Raw genomic sequence first — 23300 nt, 5'->3', positions numbered from 1 at the left:
AGAGAGAGAGAGAGAGAGAATGTGAATGAATGAATTCTGCAGGTTGCAGCTGGGGAGAGAAGGATTAACCCACGGGTCAGCAAACTTTTTCAGCTGTGGGCCAGCCCACCAGTGGCGTAGCGTGGGGGGTGCAGGGGGGGCCGGCCGCACCGGGCGCAACATCTGGGGGTTAGGGTTAGGGGGCGCAAATCCACGGGTTAGGGGGCTCAAATCCACAGGTTAGGGGGCGCAAATTACTTGCCTTGCCCCGGGTGCTGACAACCCACGCTACGCCACTGCAGCCCACTGTCCCTCAGACCTTGTGGGGGACTGGACCATATTTTGAAAAAATAAACAAATGAATTCCTATGCCCCACAAATAACCCAGAGGTGCATTTTAAATAAAAGCGCACATTCCACTCATGTAAAAACACCAGGCAGGCCCCACAAATAACCCAGAGATACATTTTAAATAAAAGGACACATTCTACTCATGTAAAAACACGCTGATCCCCGGACCGTCCACGGGCCTGATCCGGCCCCCGGGCCTTAGTTTGCCTACCCATGGGTTAACCTTTCCAGGAAGATCACAAGCCCCTTGCCCTGCAATTAGATTGCGGGGTGGGGAGCCTTCTATTGGAGCTGATGTGAAAACTTTCTAAAAACTTAATTGCATCAGGGGAGGGGAGGAACACCCCCCAGGGGCCACATTTGGCCTGCAGGTTACCAGTTCCTCATGCCTAGCTTAAGGGCTAGCCTCTTTATCCTTATTTTTTGTTCTTAGAAGAAAAACGGGTTTTTCAAGATGCCAGATTGTTGCGCTCCATGCAATATCCCCCACTTACACGGTAACACTTGTGGGATTGCGGGACACAGCCAGGGATAAGCAGGAACAAGGCAGGGCGGTAATGGAGACGCAGCCGAGCTGCGCATTGGCTGCTTGGAGAGCTCAAGCTGAGCTGGAGAGGAAATCCCCTCCAGACCTGGCAAGAGTGACCTTTCTACGCCATTCATCCAGAAAATGAGTCTTTTAGCACCTGAGGCTTCTTCCCTGCCAGGCCTTGCAGATCTCAGAGCACAGAGGTATTAAAAAACAACAACGAAATCTCCCGCTAAGTAGGATCCTGCCGCTTCAGGGCCGAGTGGGCAGGAGGGAGGGAGCGGATAACTGCAGAGTTCCTCCAGAGCGGCAGGGCTCTGCTTAATATTTAAAACCAGGGCTCAGTTGGCAAGTTACCATATTTTTTGCTCTATAAGACTCACTTTTTCCCTCCTAAAAAGTAAGGGGAAACCTGCGTGCGTCTTATGCAGCGAATGCAGGCTGCGCAGCTATCCCTGAAGCCAGAACAGCAAGAGGGATTGCTGCTTTCACCGCGCAGCGATCCCTCTTGCTGTTCTGGCTTCTGAGATTCAGAATATTTATTTTCTTGTTTTCCTCCTCCAAAAACTAGGTGCCTCTTGTGGTCTGGTGCGTCTTACAGAGCGAAAAACACGGTACTTTTTATGTGAATGCTTAAATGAAGAATGATAAATTTTAGTAGGCCATCTCCAGGAGTATTGGATGGGTCTCACCAGCTCATCCTTTAGTTTGTCAATTTTGTTTTCTCGCTGTTCCCCCTTTCCACAAGCTTTTTTGTGTGTGTGCATCGGCTTGCATTTTGGGGTGTATTTCTTCAAATACCCGTGACCCCAGTGTTTACATTTTTGCAAGTGCTTTCCCAGCGGTGGTGTAGCAAGTGTTTCCCAAACTTTGGGGGGCCACCACCCCCCTCTTTGTGCCGTATACTCACCCCTACCCTGTAAAAATCAACAACATTTGGAATTATTCAGAATTAAAAAGCATTATTCCAAGGAACATTCAAAATTTGCTGGGTGCTGTTACGATATAGAAGCAATGTGGCCGCGAGCTACTGGTAGCTTGAAAGCAAAACATAATGGGAATGTTGGGGACTGTTCCGTGGGAAACAGAGGGACAGTCTATTCACAGTGCGAAGCACCGGAATTAGCTCAGAGTGTAATATGAGCTGTACAGGAAGTACAGGAGGAGTTTATCTCTCTGCTGTTGGAGTTTGAAGAGAGCAGACGTGTTTTCTGTAACGCCGCAAAGACAGAAATAAAGGCATGTAAATACGTTTCTGTCTATCTCTTTCCCCTGCCCCTGGGGGGCAGGAAAGAGTGATGTGTTCTTCTCACGCTGAGGAGGATCGCCGATCGCGACCTAGCCTGTATCCTGCCGGGGAATGCAGACAGGGAGGTCAACCGGAGATTCCAGCCGGGTGCCTGGAGAGTGGCCAGTTTCTCCTGTAGGCAGGCTTGAATCCCAACAGGTGCAAGGTGCATTTTGCAACCTAGTGAAGATGGTAGGATGGCGTCTGAAGTCTCCACCATTTGAAGGTGTATGCCTGGGGCTTCTTGGATCTTGGCTGCTTTCACACACTAGCAACACATCCTGCAGAATTCTACCAGCTATATTTTATCTGCACAATCAGAGTGAATTTCAGGAACCAAAAATGCCGTTTTGAAAAATACGACTTCCGAGCCCCAAAATGGCCACTAGGCATTCCGTTTCAGCAACTGTAACCTTGGTTTAAGGAGGCGTTCGGCACCTGGTTTATATATCTCAATTTCTAGCGCTGGTTCTGAGTTACCGTGGAGCAGGCTTCTGAAATCTTTGGCGCTTGGCAGAGCATCTCTCCCGCAGATTCCAATTAGCAGATGATGCATCATTGACCATTCCTTTCACGGATATGTGTATTTTTGGCTGGAGAATTGCATTTCAAAATTCAGGGGCAGCTTTTCAGAGGATAAGTGTGTTTCGGTTCATGCATTGGTTTCGAGAAGGGGCACAGTTGGTAGGTTTGCAAGGTAAATTAATCCCCCTACTTCTCAGAGAGCTGGGATAGCTTTCGCTTCCCCGCTGAGTGCGCAGCTGGTAGCAAACCCAGGTTTAATATGTGGAATGACACATAGAGGTGTTAAGATTTTTCCTGAGTTGAAGTACGCTTCCTGTTGGAGTGCAACTCTGCTTGCATTGATGCTGATGGGATTTGCCTTGGAAGGAAGGTGATAGAGAGGATAACCTCCCGACTTCCTAGACTGTGTTTCTGACCTAACCTGTGCTGACCTTCCTTCTGCTTTTGGACGGATGCTCTCAGGGTTGCTGACCTCACTTCCTCCTTCTCAGCACCACCTTGGGAGAGAAGACCACTATCCTTTGTTTCTCCCACCTGCACATATCAAAGAGCAAGCGTGGTTCTATGCATCTCCATCTTGCAGCGTTTGAGAACCTTAATTTGAGAGAAAAGGCGAAGGTGGCATGATAGAAGTTTATAAGATTATAAAGTTATGAACTCTAGAGGACTTGTGGACATCCAACAGTGGAAGCAGAGCCGAGCCACCATGGCTAGTAGTAGTAATAATAATAATAATAATAATAATAATAATAATAATTTTTATTTATACCCCGCCCTACCCAGCCAAGGCTGGGCTCAGGGCAGCTAACAAGCAACAATAAAAACAAGTTGAATGAATACAACTTAAAAACAAGATTAAAATACAACATTAAAATATTAAAATGCAGCCTCATCACAGGAGGAGAAAGGAAAAAGAAAGAGGGGGAGGGAATCAAATTGGCTCCAAGCCAAAGGCCAGGCGGAACAACTCTGTCTTACAGGCCCTGCAGAAAGAAATCAGATCCCGCAGGACCCTGGTCTCATGAGGCAGAGCGTTCCACCAGGCTGGGGCCAGTGTTGAAAAGGCCCTGGCTCTGGTTGAAGCTAATCTAACTTCCTTAGGGCCCGGGACCACTAGGGTGTTGCTATTTATGGACCTTCAGGCTCTCTGTGGGGCATACCGGGAGAGGCGGTCTCGTAGGTACGAGGGTCCTAGGCCGTGAAGGGCTTTAAAGGTCAAAACCAGCACCTTAAATCTGACCCTGTACTCCACCGGGAGCCAGTGCAGCTGGAAAAGCACTGGGTGAATATGCTCCCATGGCAGAGACCCTGTGAGGAGCCTCGCTGCAGCATTCTGTACCCGCTGGAGTTTCTGGGACAGCTTCAAGGGCAGCCCCATGTAAGCGAATTACAGTAGTCAAGCCTGGAGGTGAACATTGCATAGATCACTGTGACCAGGTCGGGGCGGGAAAGGTAAGGGACCAACTGCTTAGTAGACTTTGTTGGGGGCACCAATGTTTCTGAATACCAGTTTCTGGAAGCCACCAGAGAAGAGAGAGCTCTTGTGGGCTGATCTAGCAGGTCCTTTTTCTCTGTTCTTTATATATATAATTTTTTTTTTGAATTTTATAAGAAAAAATTGACAAAACATCCATCTTACATATAATATATAAAGACCACTTGGCCATCCTGTCCCGAGACTTCCCTCCTCCTCAACTAATGGTTTTCCTAATTATGCTCTGATATTGCATTTTGTTATTACAGTGGTACCTCGGGTTACATACGCTTCAGGTTATAGACACTTCAGGTTACAGACTCCGCTAACCCAGAAATAGTACCTCAGGTTAAGAACTTTGCTTCAGGATGAGAACAGAAATCGCGGCACGGCAGCAGGAGGCCCCATTAGCTAAAGTGGCGCTTCAGGTTAAGAACAGTTTCAGGTTAAGAACGGACCTCCGGAACGAATTAAGTTCTTAACCCGAGGTACCACTGTATTATTATTACCTTTAAATCCAGATCTTAAATACAACATTTAAACATCATATTGATAATGATTGATATCTCTAACCTTACAAAACTTCTTGTAGCCCTACTAACGATGTCAATTGTTTACAATTGTCTCTCAAATACAATGTAAATTTATTCCAGTCTTTCAAAAAGGCCTGTCCTGCTGGTTCCGAATTTTCCCGGTTAGTTTCGCCAACTCGGCATAGTCCATTAACGTCACCTGCCACTCTTCTTTTGTTGGGATCTCTTCCTGTAGCAGGTCCTTGTTCTCTTCCTCCCTTGGATAGAACTAGAAACTTTTCTATCAAGTCTGCATTTCCTTTAGCAAGCTTAGCTTTCTCATTTTCATACTCAAAAGTCTCAGTGGGGCCGCAAATCACAGGGAACTGAAGTCTATTGTGCAACAGCATGTGTGAAGGTCACGTGCTTAACAGCTCTTAGAAAAACTCAGTCTACCCACACATGGGGGACGCGGGTGGCGCTGTGGGTTAAACCACAGAGCCTAGGACTTGCTGATCAGAAGGTCGGCGGTTCGAATCCCCGCAACGGGGTGAGCTCCTGTTGCTCGGTCCCTGCTCCTGCCAACCTAGCAGTTTGAAAGCACATCAGAGTGCAAGTAGATAAATAGGTACCACTCCGGCGGGAAGGTAAACGGCGTTTCCGTGTGCTACTCTGGTTTGCCAGAAGCGGCTTAGTCATGCTGGCCACATGACCCAGAAGCTGTACGCCGGCTCCCTCGGCCAATAAAGCGAGATGAGTGCCACAACCCCAGAGTCGGACACGACTGGACCTAATGGCCAGGGGCCCCTTTACCCTTTACCTTTACCTACCCACACATGGCATTGGGCACCTACAACTTGCTGCCCAGTCTCCTGGCAATTGGAGAGATGCCTTTTTTGAAAACGCCCCCCTGGCCTTGGGTTCAGACTCCAACATCATCCTTGACCAATGGCATTGCTGGATGGGACTGGTGGGAGTTGGAAGTCCCACAGCATCTGAACGGCCCTAGATTTTTTTGAGGGCTTCTCCGGCTTAGCTGACACCTCTCGCATCCAGCTCACTTCAGGTGGCTGCTCATTCAGAGTCTCTCTGAAGATGATTTCCTCAAAAGGTTTGTCGTTTACTATCACTCGAAAACAGCAGGCTCACCATTTTCCACACCGCTTGGGTTTTGGGTTTCTTTCTTTTGCCGCAATAGGATTTTGCCTTAAAAGAGCGGCCTTCAAAAGAAAACCTTTGCATATTCAGGGAGAGAGTGTGGTGTGAACGTGTGTGTGTGTGTGTGTGTGTGTTTGGAGATAACAAAAGCCCTAAACCCCACCAGGCCAGGGCTTATGGGAATGCTTCAGAATTGAGATCGGACCAGGCTTGTTAATTAAAGACTGAGATGGGCTTACTGGAGTGTCTAATCTCCAGGGTGGTGGCAGGGCGGGGGGAAAGCAGTGAGAGAGAGAGAGTGAGAGAGAAAGGGCAAAAATAGATGTGTGTTTCTGTCAAGTTGGACATGCGTTCATATGCCAAACACCTGCTGTGGACATGTACACAGACACACGCCATGACACCCGTAAAACAACGCTTCTACCTAAAGTGTTTGGAGGCCTGGCATCTGTCTGCGTTTAGCAGAGGAAGCGGCACCTTTGCCCACCGTCCCTCTGCCAGATGCGCCGTTCTGCAGCCCCAGCAGGTCTTGATTGGGATGTAATCACTCGGATAAAGAGAAAAGACACAGCCCAGCTGTCATTCTTCTGGGCCGGCAAGGGGGGAAGGCGGGCAGGGAGGCACAGGCTACAATCTCTCTACGCACCCGGCCTCTGTTTTGTAACCCGGCGCCCGGAGCTTAAGAACCTCTTCACTCTTTACATGGCAATTTGTGACAAGAGCCAGTGTGGTGTAGTGGTTAAGAGCGGTAGTCTCGTAATCTGGGGAACCGGGTTCGATTTCCTGCTCCTCCACATGCAGCTGCTGGGTGACCTTGGGCCAGTCACACTTCTCTGAAGTCTCTCAACCTCACAGAGTGTTTGTTGTGGGGGAGGAAGGGAAAGGAGAATGTTAGCCGCTTTGAGACTCCTTAAAGGGAGTGAAAGGCGGGATATCAAATCCAAACTCTTCTTCTTCTTCTTCTTCTTTGTGCTCCCTCCCCTTTGGCCAGTGGGCCAAGGGGGGAGGGGAGGGGTGGGGAGGGGTGGGGTGGGGGTTGGGGAGCCTTTGAGGGGCTGAGGGCTTCGTTCTCTTCTGGTCCACCTTCTGAGGGCCGCTGGATAATAGCAGGCAAAAGGAGGCAGAGCAAAATGTATACACGTTTTGACCTTTAAAGCCCTTCACGGCCTAGGACCCTCGTACCTACGGGATCGCCTCTCCCGGTATGCCCCATGGAGGACCTTAAGGTCCATAAATAGCAACACCCTAGTGGTCCCGGGCCCTAAGGAAGTTAGATTAGCTTCAACCAGAGGCAGGGCCTTTTCAGCACTGGCCCCGGCCTGGTGGAACGCTCTGCCTCATGAGACCAGGGTCCTGCGGGATCTGATTTCTTTCCGCAGGGCCTGTAAGACAGAGTTGTTCCGCCTGGAGAGGCCTGGAGGCCACGTTCAGCCCCCAGGTGTGTAGTTCCCCCACCACCCGTGCAGGTGGCTGTGATAAGGTCATGGCAGCAAAGGGTGTGGGAACCTGTGGTCCTCCAAATGTTGTTGGACCACAACTCCCATCATCACTGACCATTGGCCCTACTGGCTGGGGGCTGATGGGAGTTGGAGTCCCAAGCACTTCTGGATTGCCCTGGATCAGGGAGGGCTGCCTTAGGTTGTAAGCCTTAAAGAAATTGGAGTTCTTGTTGGAAATGCACTGAAAAAGATATACCAAGAACTCTGGCCACAACTTTCAATTTAAGGAATAATTCCTACTCAAGAGTTGAGATGAAAAACGTGTATATTCTGCTAAGAATCACAGTTTGAAGCTAGTTTAAGTACAGAAATAATGATACAACGTTTAAGTACAGAAATAATGTAGTTTCAAATATGCAGTGATATGGTACAAAGGTACATGAAATACCAGTGCACAACAATTGTTTTATACAAGTCTCAATGGCAGTCAAAAAGAGTCCATATAAATAAAAACAGGATAAAGAATAACGAATAAAGGATCAAATAGGGCCAAAACGGAGTATCCGGAGTGTGGATCAGATGTACGGCTCAATAGTAGAGACCAGGACAGGGCCCTGTTTTGGAGTAAACGCCTTCTTCAGCTGGTAATATCAAATAATATGTCAAGGTAGATTGAGGTGCTTCAATGCCATAAATTATAAATAAAATAAATTATATACATTCTAAAGTGTGTTAACTAACACACATCATAATATTTGGTTCCATACCTCGGTTTTTTTTGAGGACTATAAATCTGTTGGAAGTCTGTATCATTTAATTCTTTTATGTTTCCTTTTTCGACATGCGTCTAGGTTGTAAGCCTGCAGTCTAGCCCGACTGTGTTGGTTTACAGTTCCTAAGTGCTTCTTGTTGCTTGTAACAATACCAATAAAAGACATTTATCCTTAATGTTCTCATTAATAAGCAAATTAATTAAAAAAAAACCCAGTTCTTTTAAGGCAATTTCTTGCTTAACGGGGCTTGTGGATGAACAGCAGGCACCACTGTCCACTTTTGGAGCAGGCAGGTGCTGTTTCAGAACCATGGATAGCGGCTCAGATGCAAATCTTTAGGGCAGAGGCTGTTGTATAGCCTTGTCTTTTTCTCCTTGCTATGTGGCTTTGGGGAGTTTTGAGGTCCCAGGACAACTGTGAGTGGCATATTCTGTCTGACACTTCCCCCCCCCCCGCCCTTGATCATTCACCTGCCAAATGGTGGCGCTGGAGGGAACCAGGACATTGCAGCTGCCTTGGACGCTGATGACAATAGTAGTAGTAATAATAATAATAATAATAATAATAATAATAATAATAATAATACAGTGGATGTTCAGGTTGTGAACGTGATCTGTACAGGATGCACGTTCACAACCCGCGTCTGTGCATGCGCAGGTTGCAATTTGGCGCTTCTGCGTATGCGCAAAGTGCAGTTTAGCGCTTCTGCGCATGCGCGGCCGCCGGAACCCGGAAGTAACCTGTTCTAGTACCTTCAGGTTTCTGCAGTCTGCAACCCGAAAAGACGCAACCTGAAGTGGCTGTAACCCAAGGTATGACTGTATTGACGACAACAATAGCAGCAGCAGCAGCAGCAACAACAACAACTGTACCCTGCCCATGTGACTGGGTTGCCCCAGCCACTCTGGGCAGCTTCCAACAGAATATAAGAGAACACACAATAAATCAAAAACTTTCCAATATAGGACTGCCGTCAGATTTCTGTGGCAGGTTGTATAATAGTTTCTGTCTTTGATATCTGATGGGAAGGCATTTCACAGGGCAGGCACACTGTGCTGTCTATTATGACGCTTTGTATTATGTTTTTATTATTATGGTTCATAAAATGTCTTCTTAATGTTGTACACTGCCCTGGGATCTTTTGATAAAGGAGGATATATCAATCAAATCAATCAATCAATCAATCAGGGCCGAAGAATCATTTATGTCTGTGATTGCGGGGGGACAGAGAGGCGAGAGTGGGCAGAGATAGGTTTCTTTCTACACACCCGTTCCCCTCTCTATCCTCCCCTCAAGACAAGCCAGAGGCAGTATCAGAGTTCAAGTGTTGGTGCTGACCTTGAAAGCCCTAAACGGCCTCGGTCCAGTATATCTGAAGGAGCGTCTCCATCCCCATCGTTCTACCCGGACACTGAGGTCCAGCACCGAGGGCCTTCTCGGTAGTGGCACCTTCCCTGTGGAACACCCTCCCACCAGATGTCAAAGAGAACAACAACTACCAGACTTTTCTAAAAGGCATCTGAAGGCAGCCCTGTTTAGGGAAGCTTTTAATGTTTGATGTATTACAGTATTTTAATATTTTTTTGGAAGCCGCCCAGAGTGGCTGGGGAAGCCCAGGCGGGGTATAAATAATAAATTATTATTATTATTATTATTATTATTATTATTATTATTAGGACATGCCCAAGCAAGAAAAAACACACAACGAGGGCGCAGAGCAAGGCCAGCAGGAGTGTGTGGCCTTGGGGATAGAGGTGGGGTTGAGGAAGGGGCTGTGGCCTAGGGAGAGTTTCTTTTTTAAAAAAAAAAAAATTTATTGAAGTTTCACAGATTATATAATAACAAACAAGACAGTAATACAAACAAACAAAGAAACAAAAACAAGTATAATTTCAATCCCTTATTTTCTTGTAACTTACTTCCTCATACCTCCCCTTTCTGTATTCCAATTTCCAATTATTAATTCAGCAAATCCTCTCCCTTATTATCCATTTAAATTTTTAGACTTTCTTTTCTTTTTACTTAATCATTACAGCTAGAAACCACATAATTTCTAAACCCACGTCATTCTAACATTCAATAATTTTACAATGTTTCCTAAGATAGTCCTTAAATTTCTTCCAGTCTTCTTCCGCTGTCTCTCTTCCCTGGTCTTGGATTCTGCTGGTCATCTCTGCCAATCCCATATAGTCTATCACCTTCATCTGCCTGGCCTAGGGAGAGTTTCGAGGGCTAAGGTTGAGAGGCCCGGAGGGTCCCCCTGGTCCCCCAGGCCTGAGGTTCCTCACTATACAAAATGGTTGGAGGTATCAGCCAGAAACAAAACCGTGGGCTAGAAAACAAAAATACTAATGGTAGTAGCCGCAAGGGCAAGGATTTCTGTCCTTGGGGAAATTCAAAGCAGCAGCCACGGCGATTTGAAACAGGCTGCGGCAGCAGTGCAAACAGGAAGCTGAGTTAATATTTGGGTTGGATTTCTGGCTAACTCTCAGTGTTGTGTTTTGTTTTTGGTTCTCTCCTTCACCTGCCAGGGGGCTGGCTGCACCGCCCTGGTAGTGGCTGTCGTGGCACGGAAGCTGGAGCTCACCAAAGCCGAGAAGCACGTCCACAACTTCATGATGGACACACAGCTCACCAAGCGGGTAAGCGGCCTGCGAGCAGGTGGAGGGAGACCCTCCCGCGAGACGCCCCATGGTTCAGTGCATGCACAAGGTCCCAGGATCAGGCCCCAACATCTCCAGGTCTGACTGGGGATGCCTCGTGCCTGAAACCCTGGGGAGCTGCTGTCGGTCAGTGTAGACAATATTGAGCTGGGTGGACAGTGAATCATAGAATCATAGAATCATAGAGTTGGAAGAGACCACAAGGGCCATCGAGTCCAACCCCCTGCCAAGCAGGAAACACCATCAGAGCACTCCTGACATATGGTTGTCAAGCCTCTGCTTAAAGACCTCCAAAGTAGGAGACTCCACCACACTCCTTGGCAGCAAATTCCACTGTCGAACAGCTCTTACTGTCAGGAAGTTCTTCCTAATGTTTAGGTGGAATCTTCTTTCTTGTAGTTTGGATCCATTGCTCCGTGTCCGCTTCTCTGGAGCAGCAGAAAACAACCTTTCTCCCTCCTCTATGGGGAAGAAAGGTCCCAGGTTTACTTAAGTAAAGCTGGTATTCAGGGGTAGACTGCCTCTGATGCTGGAGGTTCATAAGAAATCACGGCTAAGAGCTGCCGATAGACAGACCCTCCACAAAGTTGTCCAGCCTGGGACTTGAGTACCTGATATTACAGCAATGCTAATTGGCAACAGAACGGGTCCAATGTAGACATTAAAATATTCCAATTTCGTTCCTCCTTATGCTTGGATTTGGCGGATAAGGCTGTATCAGAACCTTCTTTTTTTAGGCTGTTGCTTTTGCCTAGCAACTTCCTCGCCCTTCCCCTCTGGTCCTCCGGGGGCACCTCTCTCCCCCCCTCCCCCTTCCGCCAGATTCATTATCTAAATTGCTTTCTCTCCGGCCTCTCTGGATAATTTTGCTTGCTTATGGAAGGCTTTTTTTAGACGAGGCGGAGAACAGGAGCTCTTGTTCCCCAGGGGCAGGTTTTGCAAGATCCCTGAGCTGCCCGAGGTTGGAGCCGGGAGAAATGTCAGAGGTGTTCTCTTTGAAGGGGAGTGAGAAAAAGAGGAGAACGGCCTGAAAGGCTTGTTCGGAGCAGGCAGGGGCTGTGTGCATGTCCATCAGGGGAGCACTAGATCAAATTAATGATTCGAGAAGCTGTTTCTTCAGAGGCCCCGTATCATGACAAGTTCCCCAACACTTCCAGGCCTGCGTGAAGATCTCCCAGGTCTCGTGCATGTCAGACAACTGGAGGGGGAGAGAGATTTATCTGGCAAGGCAGCATCAAGGTGTTAATAAGGTTTTTGTGTACCAATTGTATTTTATTTATGTATTTGTTTTTTCTGGGTTTTGTTTTTAAAGTACTCTTAATTGGATCAGATCCCAGAGCAGGATACATTTTTCAAAGCATTCAACATTTTGGGGGCGAAGGGGTGTCATCAAACAACTCATTTCCCTTGGGGGTAATCCTTTGGGGGCTGCATGATGATTGTAAAGGTAAAGGGACACCTGACCATTAGGTCCAGTCAAGACTGACTCTGGGGTTGCGGCGCTCATCTCGCTTTATTGGCCGAGGGAGCCGGCGTACAGCTTCCGGGTCATGTGGCCAGCATGACTAAGCCGTTTCTGGTGAACCAGAGCAGCACACGGAAACACCGTTTACCTTCCTGCCAGAGCGGTACCTATTTATCTACTTGCACTTTGACGTGCTTTCGAACTGCTAGGTTGGCATGAGCTGGGACTGAGCAACGGGAGCTCACCCCATCGCGGGGATTCGAACCGCCGACCTTCTGATCGGCAAGCCCTAGGCTCTGTGGTTTAACCCACAGTGCCACCCGCGTCCCTTATGATGATTGCGGGTAGGGCCAAAGTCAGAGACGGACAAGATGAAACCCAAACCAGGACAGGGCCACCCCCCTTTCTCTCTTCCCTACATCCTTCCCATCTTTTTCCCCACCAGGTGGGATGCTTGGGGAGAAAGAACTGGCTGTTTTCAGAAGGAACCTGAACTGATTGCTTGCAGAAAGCTTTTAAGAGTGGGCCAATGGCCACCTCAGACAGCCAGAAGTGGAGAACCTTACAAAACACACACACACACAAACAAACAAACACACATCATCTACAAGCAAGACTTGTAAGTCACTATAGAAATAAATTATGGGGAAACTGTTTGTCCCATCAAGTCTCACGAAAACAAATTCAAGTAGGTTTTGAGGGTTTTGAAATGACAGAAATCCTGCCATTTTTATGCTAAATAATATTTTCCTGCAGAATGTTACGACCCGGTGTTTTTTTTCCCTAGAGCGGCTTTGTTAATAATTGTCAAATGATTTATTTGTTTTATTTAAAAGAGGGTTGTGCCAGCCACAATAAGGAAATAAACCCCTCCAAAAGAATCTCCCCAGAAGATCCAAACAAACTGACAGATCTGTAAAGGGGCAGTCAGCCTTCCAGGTAATAAGGAAAGAAAACCTCTCCCTTAAACTAAACCCAGTTCCAAATCTACAGAAGATCATCCCAGGAGAGTTCTTAGTAAGAGGAAGCCGATCTTCAATTTTACACTCACTGAGATGCAACATGCAATCAGCCAGCCTCTTCCTTCTCCAGCTCCACCCGGGCACAGACATAAGTTTCACAGGTGATGAGCAAAGCACAGCTCCCAATCCATCATTTTTATGTTACACATGCACGGTGGGTTTGCTGCCCTCCCAGGTTGCAAATTCCAAGAATCCATTTTCTTTGAGAGTTTTTCCGAAGAAGCCCTTGTGCGTAGCAAGAATGATTCATGGACGGAACCGGCCTTCCCCGCCTCGAAGCTGCTTCTTTTTAGCTCCTTGAAAAGAAAAAGGAAAAAGACGAACTGTGAAGGGGGAGTCGAGAGAGCAAGGCTTGCTTTTTCACATCTCCCTGGACATGGGGTGGCAAGAGAGCCTTGCCCTCTGAAAGACCAGGTACATAGCTTGCAGGTACTTCTGAATCCTTTGCTGTCATTTGAGGTACAGGTGGCCTCAGTGGTACAGAGTGCCTTCCATCAGCTTCAGGGGTAGAGAATTTTTGCCTTGCATGCAGAGGGTCCCAGCCTCAATCTCTGACATCTCCAGGTAAGGTTGGGAGGGACCCCCAACCCTGGAGAGCTGCTGCCAGCCTGTGTAGGCCACAAGTGGGGAACCTTTTGCCACCCCCAGATGTTACTGAAGTATAACTCCCATCACTCCTAGTGAACATGGCCAAAGACCAGGCATGATGATGATGATTACTTATACCCAGTGCTTCCCCCCCCAAAAAAAAAATGTTTAGGGGTACTCTCATTTTCCTACTCATATTGAAATACTGCCCCTCAATGAGGCAAAACTTAGATTTACAAAATGTTTAGGGGTATGTGTACCCCCAGAAAACAACAACATTGCTTATACCTACCCACATGGCAAGGAAATCAGCCCTGAGTGCTCACTGGAAGGACAGATCCTGAAGCTGAGGCTCCAATACTTTGGCCACTTCATGAGAAGAGAAGACTCCCTGGAAAAGACCCTGATGTTGGGAAAGATGGAGGGCACAAGGAGAAGGGGACAACAGAGGACAAGATGGTTGGACAGTGTTCTCGAAGCTACCAGCATGAGTTTGACCAAACTGCGGGAGGCAGTGGAAGACAGGAGTGCCTGGCGTGCTCTGGTCCAGGGGGTCACAAAGAGTCAGACATGACTAAACGACTAAACAACAACAAACAACCCATCTGTCTGGGTTGTCCCAGCTGCTCTGGGTGACTTCCAACAGAATATAGAAAACATAATGAAACGCCAAACATTAAAAACCTCCCAATAGAGGGCTGCCTTCAGATGTCTTCAGAAAGCTGTATAATAATTGACTGAGTCAGACCACCAGTTCAGTACTGTCTACACTGACTGGCAGCCGTCTTCCCAGGTTCCAGGCAAGATTCCCTTTCTTTGGGGGACAGGAAACTGCATTGCTTCTGCTGCGAGCTGCCTGCCTGCCCCTCTCCCTTCCGCCAGTTGCCAGCCCCACCCCCACCCCCTTTGCAAATGTCTCCATAGCCCTGTAAATTAAAAAGGTATTAGCTGCTCGGTGTGGCATCTCCAGGGCTGGGGAATCAAAGTGGAAATTGAGTTGTTATTGGCATTAGCTTAACCACACATTGCAGATAATTTAATTGGATCCAGAAGGAAGCTCCTTTCCTCCAGAGGGAGGGGCTCTGCTGCTTAGCGGGCAGGTCAGATGCTTTGCATGTAGAAGGTCACAGCTTGAGTCCTCAGCATCCTCTGTTAGAACAGGGGCAGGGGCCCTGTAGCACTCTGGATGGTGTCGCTGCCCCCATCAGACCTCGCCGGCAACAGGCAGAAGCCGTCATCCAACAGCAGCATCTTGAGCATGGGTAGGCAACCTAGGGGCCGGATCTGGCCCAATCGCCTTCTAAATCCAGCCCGCAGACAGTCCAGGAATCAGCGTGTTTTTACATGAGTAGAATGTGTCCTTTTCTTTAAAATGCATCTCTGGGTTATTTGTGGGGCATAGGAATTCATTCATATTTTTTTCAAAATATAGTCCGGCCCCCCACAAGGTCTGAGGGACAGTGGACCGGCCCCCTGCTGAAAAAAATTGCTGACCCCTGATCTGGAGGGTCAAGGATTCCATGAGTTAGAAGAGTTGTTCAGATCTTATTTTTGCTTAACTACAACTCCCATCAGCCCCAGAGAGCATAACCTACGTCTGGGAGTGATGGCAGTTGTAGTTCCCCAACTCCTGGAGGGCCAACCGTTCCCCACACCTGCTCTAGGGTAGTGGTTTTGGGACACCTGGGTTCTTGTCCACACTCGGCCATGAAGGTGACCTTGGGCCAGTCTCTGACTCAGCTTAGCCCACCTCCAAGGAGTGTTGTGTGGCTTAAAACAGGGAGAAGGACAAGCATGCAACTACCTTGAGCTCCTTGGGGGAAAGCTGGGATATAAATATGAATGAATTAATCATTAATATGATAATAATTTTAAAAAAGCAGAGACATCACCTTGCCAACAAAGGTCCGCATACTTCAAGCTATGGTTTTCCCAGTAGTGATGTATGGAAGTGAGAGGTGGACCATCAAGAAGGCTGATCGCCGAAGAATGGATGCTTTTGAATTCTGGTGCTGGAGGAGACTCTTGAGAGTCCCATGGACTGCAAGAAGATCAAACCGATCCATTCTGAAGGAAATCAGCCCTGGGTGCTCACTGGAAGGACAGATCCTGAAGCTGGAGCTCCAAGACTTTGGCCACCTCATGAGAAGAGAAGACTCCCTGGAATAGACCCTGATGCTGAGAAAGATGGAGGGCACAAGGAGAAGGGGACGAGAGAGGACAAGATGGTTGGACAGTGTTCTCGAAGCTACTAGCATGAGTCTGACCAAACTGCGGGAGGCAGTGGAAGACAGGAGTGCCTGGCATGCTCTGGTCCAGGGGGTCACGAAGAGTCGGACACGACTAAACGACTAAACAACAACAACATGATAATAATTATAATTAATACTGCTAATAGATAGGGGTAGGCTTCATGTAACTGCCACACAACCCCAGCTAACATGATCGGTTTAGGCTGGTGGCCCAGCTACAACCAGACCGGGGCTTGGGGTAACTTGGCTACAGGAATCTGTGGCCCCGGTGGTAACTGGAAGTTCGGACTACTGCAATGTGCTTTAAAAATGACTCAGAAGCCTCAGTTAGGACCGAATGCGGCTGCCCGACTTGTTGACAGCTTTGAGGCCAACGAGATCGCATGACACCAATTCTGTTAACAGCTACATTGGCTCCCCGTGCAATTCAGAGTGCTGGTTTTGACCTAGAAAGCTCTTTACAGCTCAGGACCCCGATACCTCCTGGAATGCCTCTCCTGATTTCAACAAACCCAGGCCGTTAAGAGTTTCTTTGAGATCCTTCTCTGGGTTCAGGGAATGGGTGACAAGGGGGCTATTATTATTATTATTATTATTATTATTATTAAACCTGCCTTCACCCTAAGGTCCCAGGGCAGGTTACAGCATTAAAACACAGTATTAAAAACAGTTTTAAAAATACAATTAGAGTTAATACAATTGAGAGCCAGTGTGGTGTAGTGGTTAAAAGCGGTAGTCTCGTAATCTGGGGAACCAGGTTTGCGTCTCCGCTCCTCCACATGCAGCTGCTCGGTGACCTTGGGCCAGTCACACTTCTCTGAAGTCTCTCAACCTCACTCACCTCACAGAGTGTTTGTTGTGGGGGAGGAAGGGAAAGGAGAATGTTAGCCGCTTTGAGACTCCTTAAAGGGAGTGAAAGGCGGGATATCAAATCCAAACTCTTCTTCCAAACTCTTCTTCTTCTTAAACTGGATGCAAAATTTAGCACAGCAGCTTATTACCAGAGGGTTGGGGAATCTCTGGTGTTTTTTGGGTCAGACCATTAGTCCATCTACTGCAGCTCCTTCTGTGTATCTTGGGCTGGCTGCTTTTCAGATCCCAGGATGCCACGCTTTGGCCTGGGGCGTCCCCAGAAACGCAGCACACAAGAGTGCCTTTCAACACGTGCAGAGTGCAGTTCCTTCTGTACTAAGAATTGTCACCCATCCGGGATTAAAAGGGAGGCAGAGAGGCCTTCGTGGAGAGAGGGGCGGCATGGAGTCTGGCTCTCAGGGCTGGCCCAACTCAGAGTCTCTCCCTTTACAAATTAAACCCATGAAAATGGCTTATGCAATAAAGGGGACCTTTCAGACATACCAAACATATACCGTATTTTTCGCCCTATAGGATGCACTGGCCCATAGGACACACCTAGATTTGGGGAGGGGGAATAAAGGGGAAAAAAATGTATCCCCCCCCCCAGGCACGGGGCTGGGGCGGGGGAAGCCCGAGCCTCCCCCGACCCCAGCCCCCAGAACGGGACCCAGAGCGATGCTGAAGCTGTGGGGCTGGGGGAGGGGGAAGCCAAAGGACCCTCATCACCTCCTTTTACAGTTCCAGTAATTCTTTGGGGGAAGCCGCGATGGTTAAAAGTGGTATCATAGCTCTTTGAATGCAAGGTGTGAATGTGTTCTGGGTTAACCACAGGCAGCCTCCGCACCTCTTAACACTGATTTGCAGTTGTGAAATTTTACGGAGGTAGCCACTAGCTCAGGGGAAAGCCGTCCCGACAAATGGCGTGTCGGTGCTCGTCAGTGGCTCTGAGCTGTGGTTTCAAAATGGAACCTCTTTGGGCAGGGGCAGTCTACCTTTTCCAGGGAGTGTTCTATTTGTGTGTGTGTGTGTGTGTGTGTGTGTGTGTGTGTGTGAGAGAGAGAGAGAGAGAGAGAGAGAGAGAGAGATGATTAAGAGGGCCTACTCAGCCCTCATTGGACAGTTTTGGGGTCGTCGTCCCCACTTTTAGGATTATTTATTTTGCAAATAAAGATCTGCTGTTTTATACAAATGTTGAACTTTTTCCCAGACTGCTGGTCCCTCCTCCTTGGGCCTGGAAGGAACAAAATGTCAGCTGCAAAAGAATTGGCCCGTTTTACCTGAAGATGGAAAATACTTGAAAAGCAATTGTAACAAACAGATTACGCTAGTAGGATTGCAAGAAGTTCTGTAAGGAGGACTGTTTGAAATATTGCAAGAAAGACTATGAAGAGAATCATTAGTTAGAATCATAGAATCATAGAGTTGGAAGAGACCACAAGGGCCATCGAGTCCAACCCCCTGCCAAGCAGGAAACACCATCAGAGCACTCCTGACATATGGTTGTCAAGCCTCTGCTTAAAGACCTCCAAAGAAGGAGACTCCACCACACTCCTTGGCAGCAAATTCCACTGTCAAACAGCTCTTACTGTCAGGAAGTTCTTCCTCATGTTTAGGTGGAATCTTCTTTCTTGTAGTTTGGATCCATTGCTCCGTGCCCGCTTCTCTAGAGCAGCAGAAAACAACCTTTCTCCCTCCTCTATGTGACATCCTTTTATATATTTGAACATGGCTATCATATCACCACTTAACCTCCTCTTCTCCAGGCTAAACATGCCCAGCTCCCTTAGCCGTTCCTCATAAGGCATCGATAATTAATTAATGATAATTAAGAGTAATAGAGAAATTAAGAAATGCAGAATAAGTGATAAAGAACGGGAAATCATCAGAGGTTGTTGACGGAAGTCTAAAACATTGTAAAAGATAAGAAGTTATGTTAAATGGTTGTTGAAAATGATATGTAAAAAAACCAATAAAATGTATTTTTTTTAAAAAGGAAAATAAAGGGCTTGGTGAGAGCCCTCTGCTCTGTGAGCTTGCCTAATCCTTCATGGAGCATAAGATGTTGGCTATGTGCTGTTTTGGGGGAGGAAGAGAGAGAAGGAAAAGGTGCACTTCACCTGGGCAGGTGAGCTAACCCTGGGGCCCGGCTTTCTCTTCTCTCCCCTTGCAGATCAAAAACGCGGCTGCCAACGTCTTGCGGGAGACCTGGCTCATCTACAAACACACCAAACTGCTGAAGAAAATCGACCACGCCAAAGTCCGGAAACACCAGAGAAAATTCCTCCAAGCCATTCATCAGTAAGCTGGGCTCATTTCTCCTCTGTTCCCCCACGCTGGCATCTCCTAACTATAAGGGATAGCAGGTTGCAGAGCCTGCCGAGAGCTGCTCCTGGGACATCAGGAGTCGCTGTAGCCATTTGGAGCAAGGGTTTTCTGCGCTAGGGGCAGCAAAGGGCTGCTTCCGCCCTAAGGCAGCTGAGGAAGGGCTTTGGGTCCGTGGAACAGCAGCCGCCTTGCACGCAGAATGCTGTGAGTTGAGTCCACAGCATCCCCAGGTTGCTGTTTTGGGAAAGAAAAGTTTTTTTTAAAAAGTCAGTTAACAAGTGACAGGGGAAACAAGATTTACCAACTATCGAAGAATGACAGATGAAGATGATGGACTATATGGAACTTGCTGAACTGACCGGGAGACTCCGAGACCAGAGAGAAGAGACGGTGGAAGAAGATTGGAAGAAGTTTAAGGAATATTTGAAAAAATATGTTAATAAATCTTAGAATAGCTTTGGAAGTGGATATAGGCGGTAGGGTTAGAAGTAGAAGATAATGTATTTTATAAGTGATAAAATGTGAAGTTTTTGTGGTTAAAGTAAGTGGGGGGGGAAGATGGTTAGAAATTATGATATATGTAAACTGTTGAAGATGAAGTAAACTGAAAATCAGATAGGTGGGATAAAATAAACCGTTCCGGTGCGGGTGCAAATTTAGCCAACAGAAGATTAATCCAGGATGGCGTACAGGTGAATGGGAAGGGGCTCATCTACGGGTCTTCCTCCGGTAGCGCCGCCGGCAGTGTTTGACCTCCAGGCAAAGGCTCGGCAAAGGCAACAGGTGGAATCAGAGCTCTGGGCTTTGGATTGGGTGGGCAGGTGGGACACGCCTTTTAATGCCCGCGAGCTGATTGGTTGCTCTTTCGCCCCTTTTCCAGGTTAAGGGGTGTGAAGATGGAACAGAGGAAACTGAGTGACCAAGCCAACACCCTGGTTGATCTTTCTAAGGTAACCATCTCTCTCTTTCTCTCTCTCCCGGAATTTGAGACAGGAGTGGGGAAACTTTTCCCAAAACCCGAGAGCCGCATTCCCTCCTGGGCAACTTTTCAGGGGCCACGTGCCTGGGTTGGGCGGGGCCAGAGGCAAAAGTGGGTGGAGCAACGAATGCAGATTTTACCTTTATACAGTAGGCTAGTTTCTGCATATGTTCTCGTCCAAAGAGGCATTATCTGGAGCTCAGGAATGGCAGAAACGCTAAAGGAGGCAGGGCCAGGGAATGGTGTGGCCTGGGGAACAGAAGTGCTTTGGGGAGAGTCCTAGGGGCCAGACAGAGGCTCAGAGGGCCACATTTATTACTATTATTATTATTATTATTAAGGGTAAAGGGACCCCTGACCATTAGGTCCAGTTGTGGCCAACTCTGGGGTTGCGGCGCTCATCTCACTTTATTGGCCGAGGGAGCCGGCGTACAGCTTCCGGGTCATGTGGCCAGCATGACTAAGCCGCTTCTGGCGAACCAGAGCAGCGCATGGAAACGCCATTTACCTTCCCGCCGGAGTGGTACCTATTTATCTACTTGCACTTTGACGTGCTTTCGAACTGCTAGGTTGGCAGGAACAGGGACCGAGCAACGGGTGCTCAACCAGTCATGGGGATTCGAACCACTGACCTTCTGGTCGGCAAGTCCTAGGCTCTGGTTTAACCCACAGCACCTTCTAAACCATCGTCTCCAGGCTATTTACACACAAAACAAATAGAACAGTTAAAGACCCATTGAACTTGGCCTGGTTGCAGATTGCCAACCAATGCAAATTCCTCCTGCACCTCAGGGGTCCATACACTAGCAGGAGTTTGAAGAAGAAGAAGAAGAGTTTGGATTTGATATCCCGCCTTTCACTCCCCTTCAGGAGTCTCAAAGCGGCTAACATTCTCCTTTCCCTTCCTCCCCCACAACAAACACTCTGTGAGGTGAGTGGGGCTGAGAGACTTCACAGAAGTGTGACTGGCCCAAGGTCACCCAGCAGCTGCATGTGGAGGAGCGGAGACACGAACCCAGTTTCCCAGATTACGTGACTACCGCTCTTAACCACTACACCACACTGGCTCTCTGGTTTGCCCCCACAAGCCACTGGTTTGCCCCCACAAGCCACTGTGTTCTGCAACAGCAGCCTCCAGACCAACCCCCAAGGGCAGCCCCACAGAGAGCTCACTGCAGTTACCAGGTTACCAGTGCATGGACCCCTGTGGTCCAAGCCGGAGGTCCCCCCATGCCTGATTTAGGAGATGGGGATAGGATGAGGCGATTTGAGTCCTACAGTATGTATCTGTGGACTGGCTTGGACTATACCATGCCCGACGTCAGGATGGTACCAAAATTGCATTGTGGCTACAGTGGTACCTCAGGTTAAGAACTTAATTCGTTCCGGAGGTCCGTTCTTAACCTGAAACTGTTCTTAACCTGAAGCACCACTTTAGCTAATGGGGCCTCCCGCTGCCACAGTGCCACTGCCGAGCGAGTTCTGTTCTCATCCTGAAGCAAAGTTCTTAACCCAAGGTACTATTTCTGGGTTAGCGGAGTCTGTAACCTGAAGCGTCTGTAACCCGAGGTACCACTGTACTTGGGTTTGATCTGAAGATGCTCACCAAAGGAACCCCAGAAGGGAGATGAGGGTACCCCACACTGCAGCCGTGATCTTTCTTCCGAGCCAGCTCCAGTCCTGGACAAGGCTGCCTCCTCCCCCTTGCCCAAAATCCATTCCCTCCAGTCTCTCTCGACTGCATGGGGATTCTGAGTCAGGGAGTGGTGGCAAAGGTGGGAGGCAGTGATCTGGCACCTTCCATGCGGGGCTTCCCCGAATGTTTGGTTGCCAGGCAACCCTGTGGAAGGAAGTGATAACACACTCTCTTCTCGGCTCAGACCTGCGACGGGTGGCAGTGCGTGGAGCAGGGAAAGAAATGTGTTTACCTAATGGAGCTCACTGCTTCCTTGCTTGCTTGTTGCTTGCTTGCTTAAACGGCCTCGGTCCAGTATATCTGAAGGAGCGTCTCCACCCCCATCGTTCTGCCCGGACACTGAGGTCCAGTGCTGAGGGCCTTCTTGGTAGTAGCGCCCTCCCTGTGGAATGCCCACCCATCAGATGTCAAAGAGAACAACAACTACAGTGGTGCCTCGCAAGACGAAAAGAATCCGTTCTGTGATTCTCTTCGTCTAGCGGTTTTTTCATCTTGCGAAGCAAGCCCATTGACAGATTAGCAGCTTTTAGCGGCTTTTAGCGGCTTATCTGCTGATCGGATCAGCTGATAAGCGGCTTAGCGGCTTAGAAAAAGGGGGGGAGGGGGAAAAACCCGCAGGAACTCGCAAGACATTGTCGTCTTGTGAAGCAAGCCCATAGGAAATTCGTTTTGCGAAGCACCTCCAAAACGGAAAACTCTTTCGTCTAGCAAGTTTTCCGTCTTGCGAGGCATTCGTCTTGCGGGGCACCACTCTACCTGACATTCAGAAGACATCTTAAGGCAGCCCTGTTCAGGGAAGTTTTTAATGTATGACATATTAGTGTATTTTTGGTCTTTGTGGAAGCCGCCCAGAGTGGCTGGGGAAGCCCAGCCAGATGGGCGGGGTATAAATAATAAATGATGATGATGATGATGAACATCGAGAAGAGCCCAGCCGCTGGATCAGGCCAATGGCCCATTTAGTCCGGCATCCTGTTCTGACAGTGGCTGGCCAGCTGCCTCCATGGGAAGCCCCCAAGCAGCGCCTGAGCCTCAGAGCTCTCTCCCCTCCTGTGTTTTCCAGCAGCTGGTATTCAGAAGCATACTGCCTCCCAATTAGCCTTTGTGGCTAGTAGTTGTTGATAGCCCTACTCTCCGCGAATTTGTCGGGGCCTCTTTTTAAACCATCCAGGTTTGTTGGTTCCTGAAGCCTGTGCCACCATTCCTAGATACTTCTAATTTGTGACTTGTTCTAATTTATGGCTTTGAAGGTTCCCAGCTTCTAAGCTTTGGTTTCCCCCCGAAAGCAAGTACAGTGGTACCTCGGGTTAAGTACTTAATTCGTTCCGGAGGTCCGTACTTAACCTGAAACTGTTCTTAACCTGAAGCACCACTTTAGCTAATGGGGCCTCCTGCTGCTGCCGCGCCCCCAGAGCACGATTTCTGTT

The 23300-nt window shown here is 48.3% G+C and overlaps 2 protein-coding genes across 2 annotated transcripts in view; one reads left to right on the top strand and one right to left on the bottom strand.

Moving 5' to 3' along the window:
* Positions 1-11499, bottom strand: part of ZBTB7B (zinc finger and BTB domain containing 7B) — a 330604-nt gene extending 319105 nt beyond the window's left edge. The window contains exon 1 of the mRNA XM_082202278.1: positions 11486-11499. The gene's annotated coding sequence lies outside the window, so the exon portion shown is untranslated. The remainder of the gene's footprint in view (positions 1-11485) is intronic.
* Positions 1-23300, top strand: part of KCNN3 (potassium calcium-activated channel subfamily N member 3) — a 99896-nt gene that overhangs the window by 74669 nt on the left and 1927 nt on the right. Inside the window, exons 5-7 of the mRNA XM_082202183.1 lie at positions 10560-10670; positions 19044-19171; positions 20079-20148. Coding sequence (XP_082058309.1) covers positions 10560-10670; positions 19044-19171; positions 20079-20148 — 309 coding nt within the window. The remainder of the gene's footprint in view (positions 1-10559; positions 10671-19043; positions 19172-20078; positions 20149-23300) is intronic.

This window comes from Podarcis vaucheri (genome assembly GCF_965113315.1).
Source record: "Podarcis vaucheri genome assembly, chromosome: 16".
Lineage (NCBI taxonomy): Eukaryota > Metazoa > Chordata > Lepidosauria > Squamata > Lacertidae > Podarcis > Podarcis vaucheri.
This window is presented reverse-complemented; position numbering and strand designations above follow the sequence as displayed.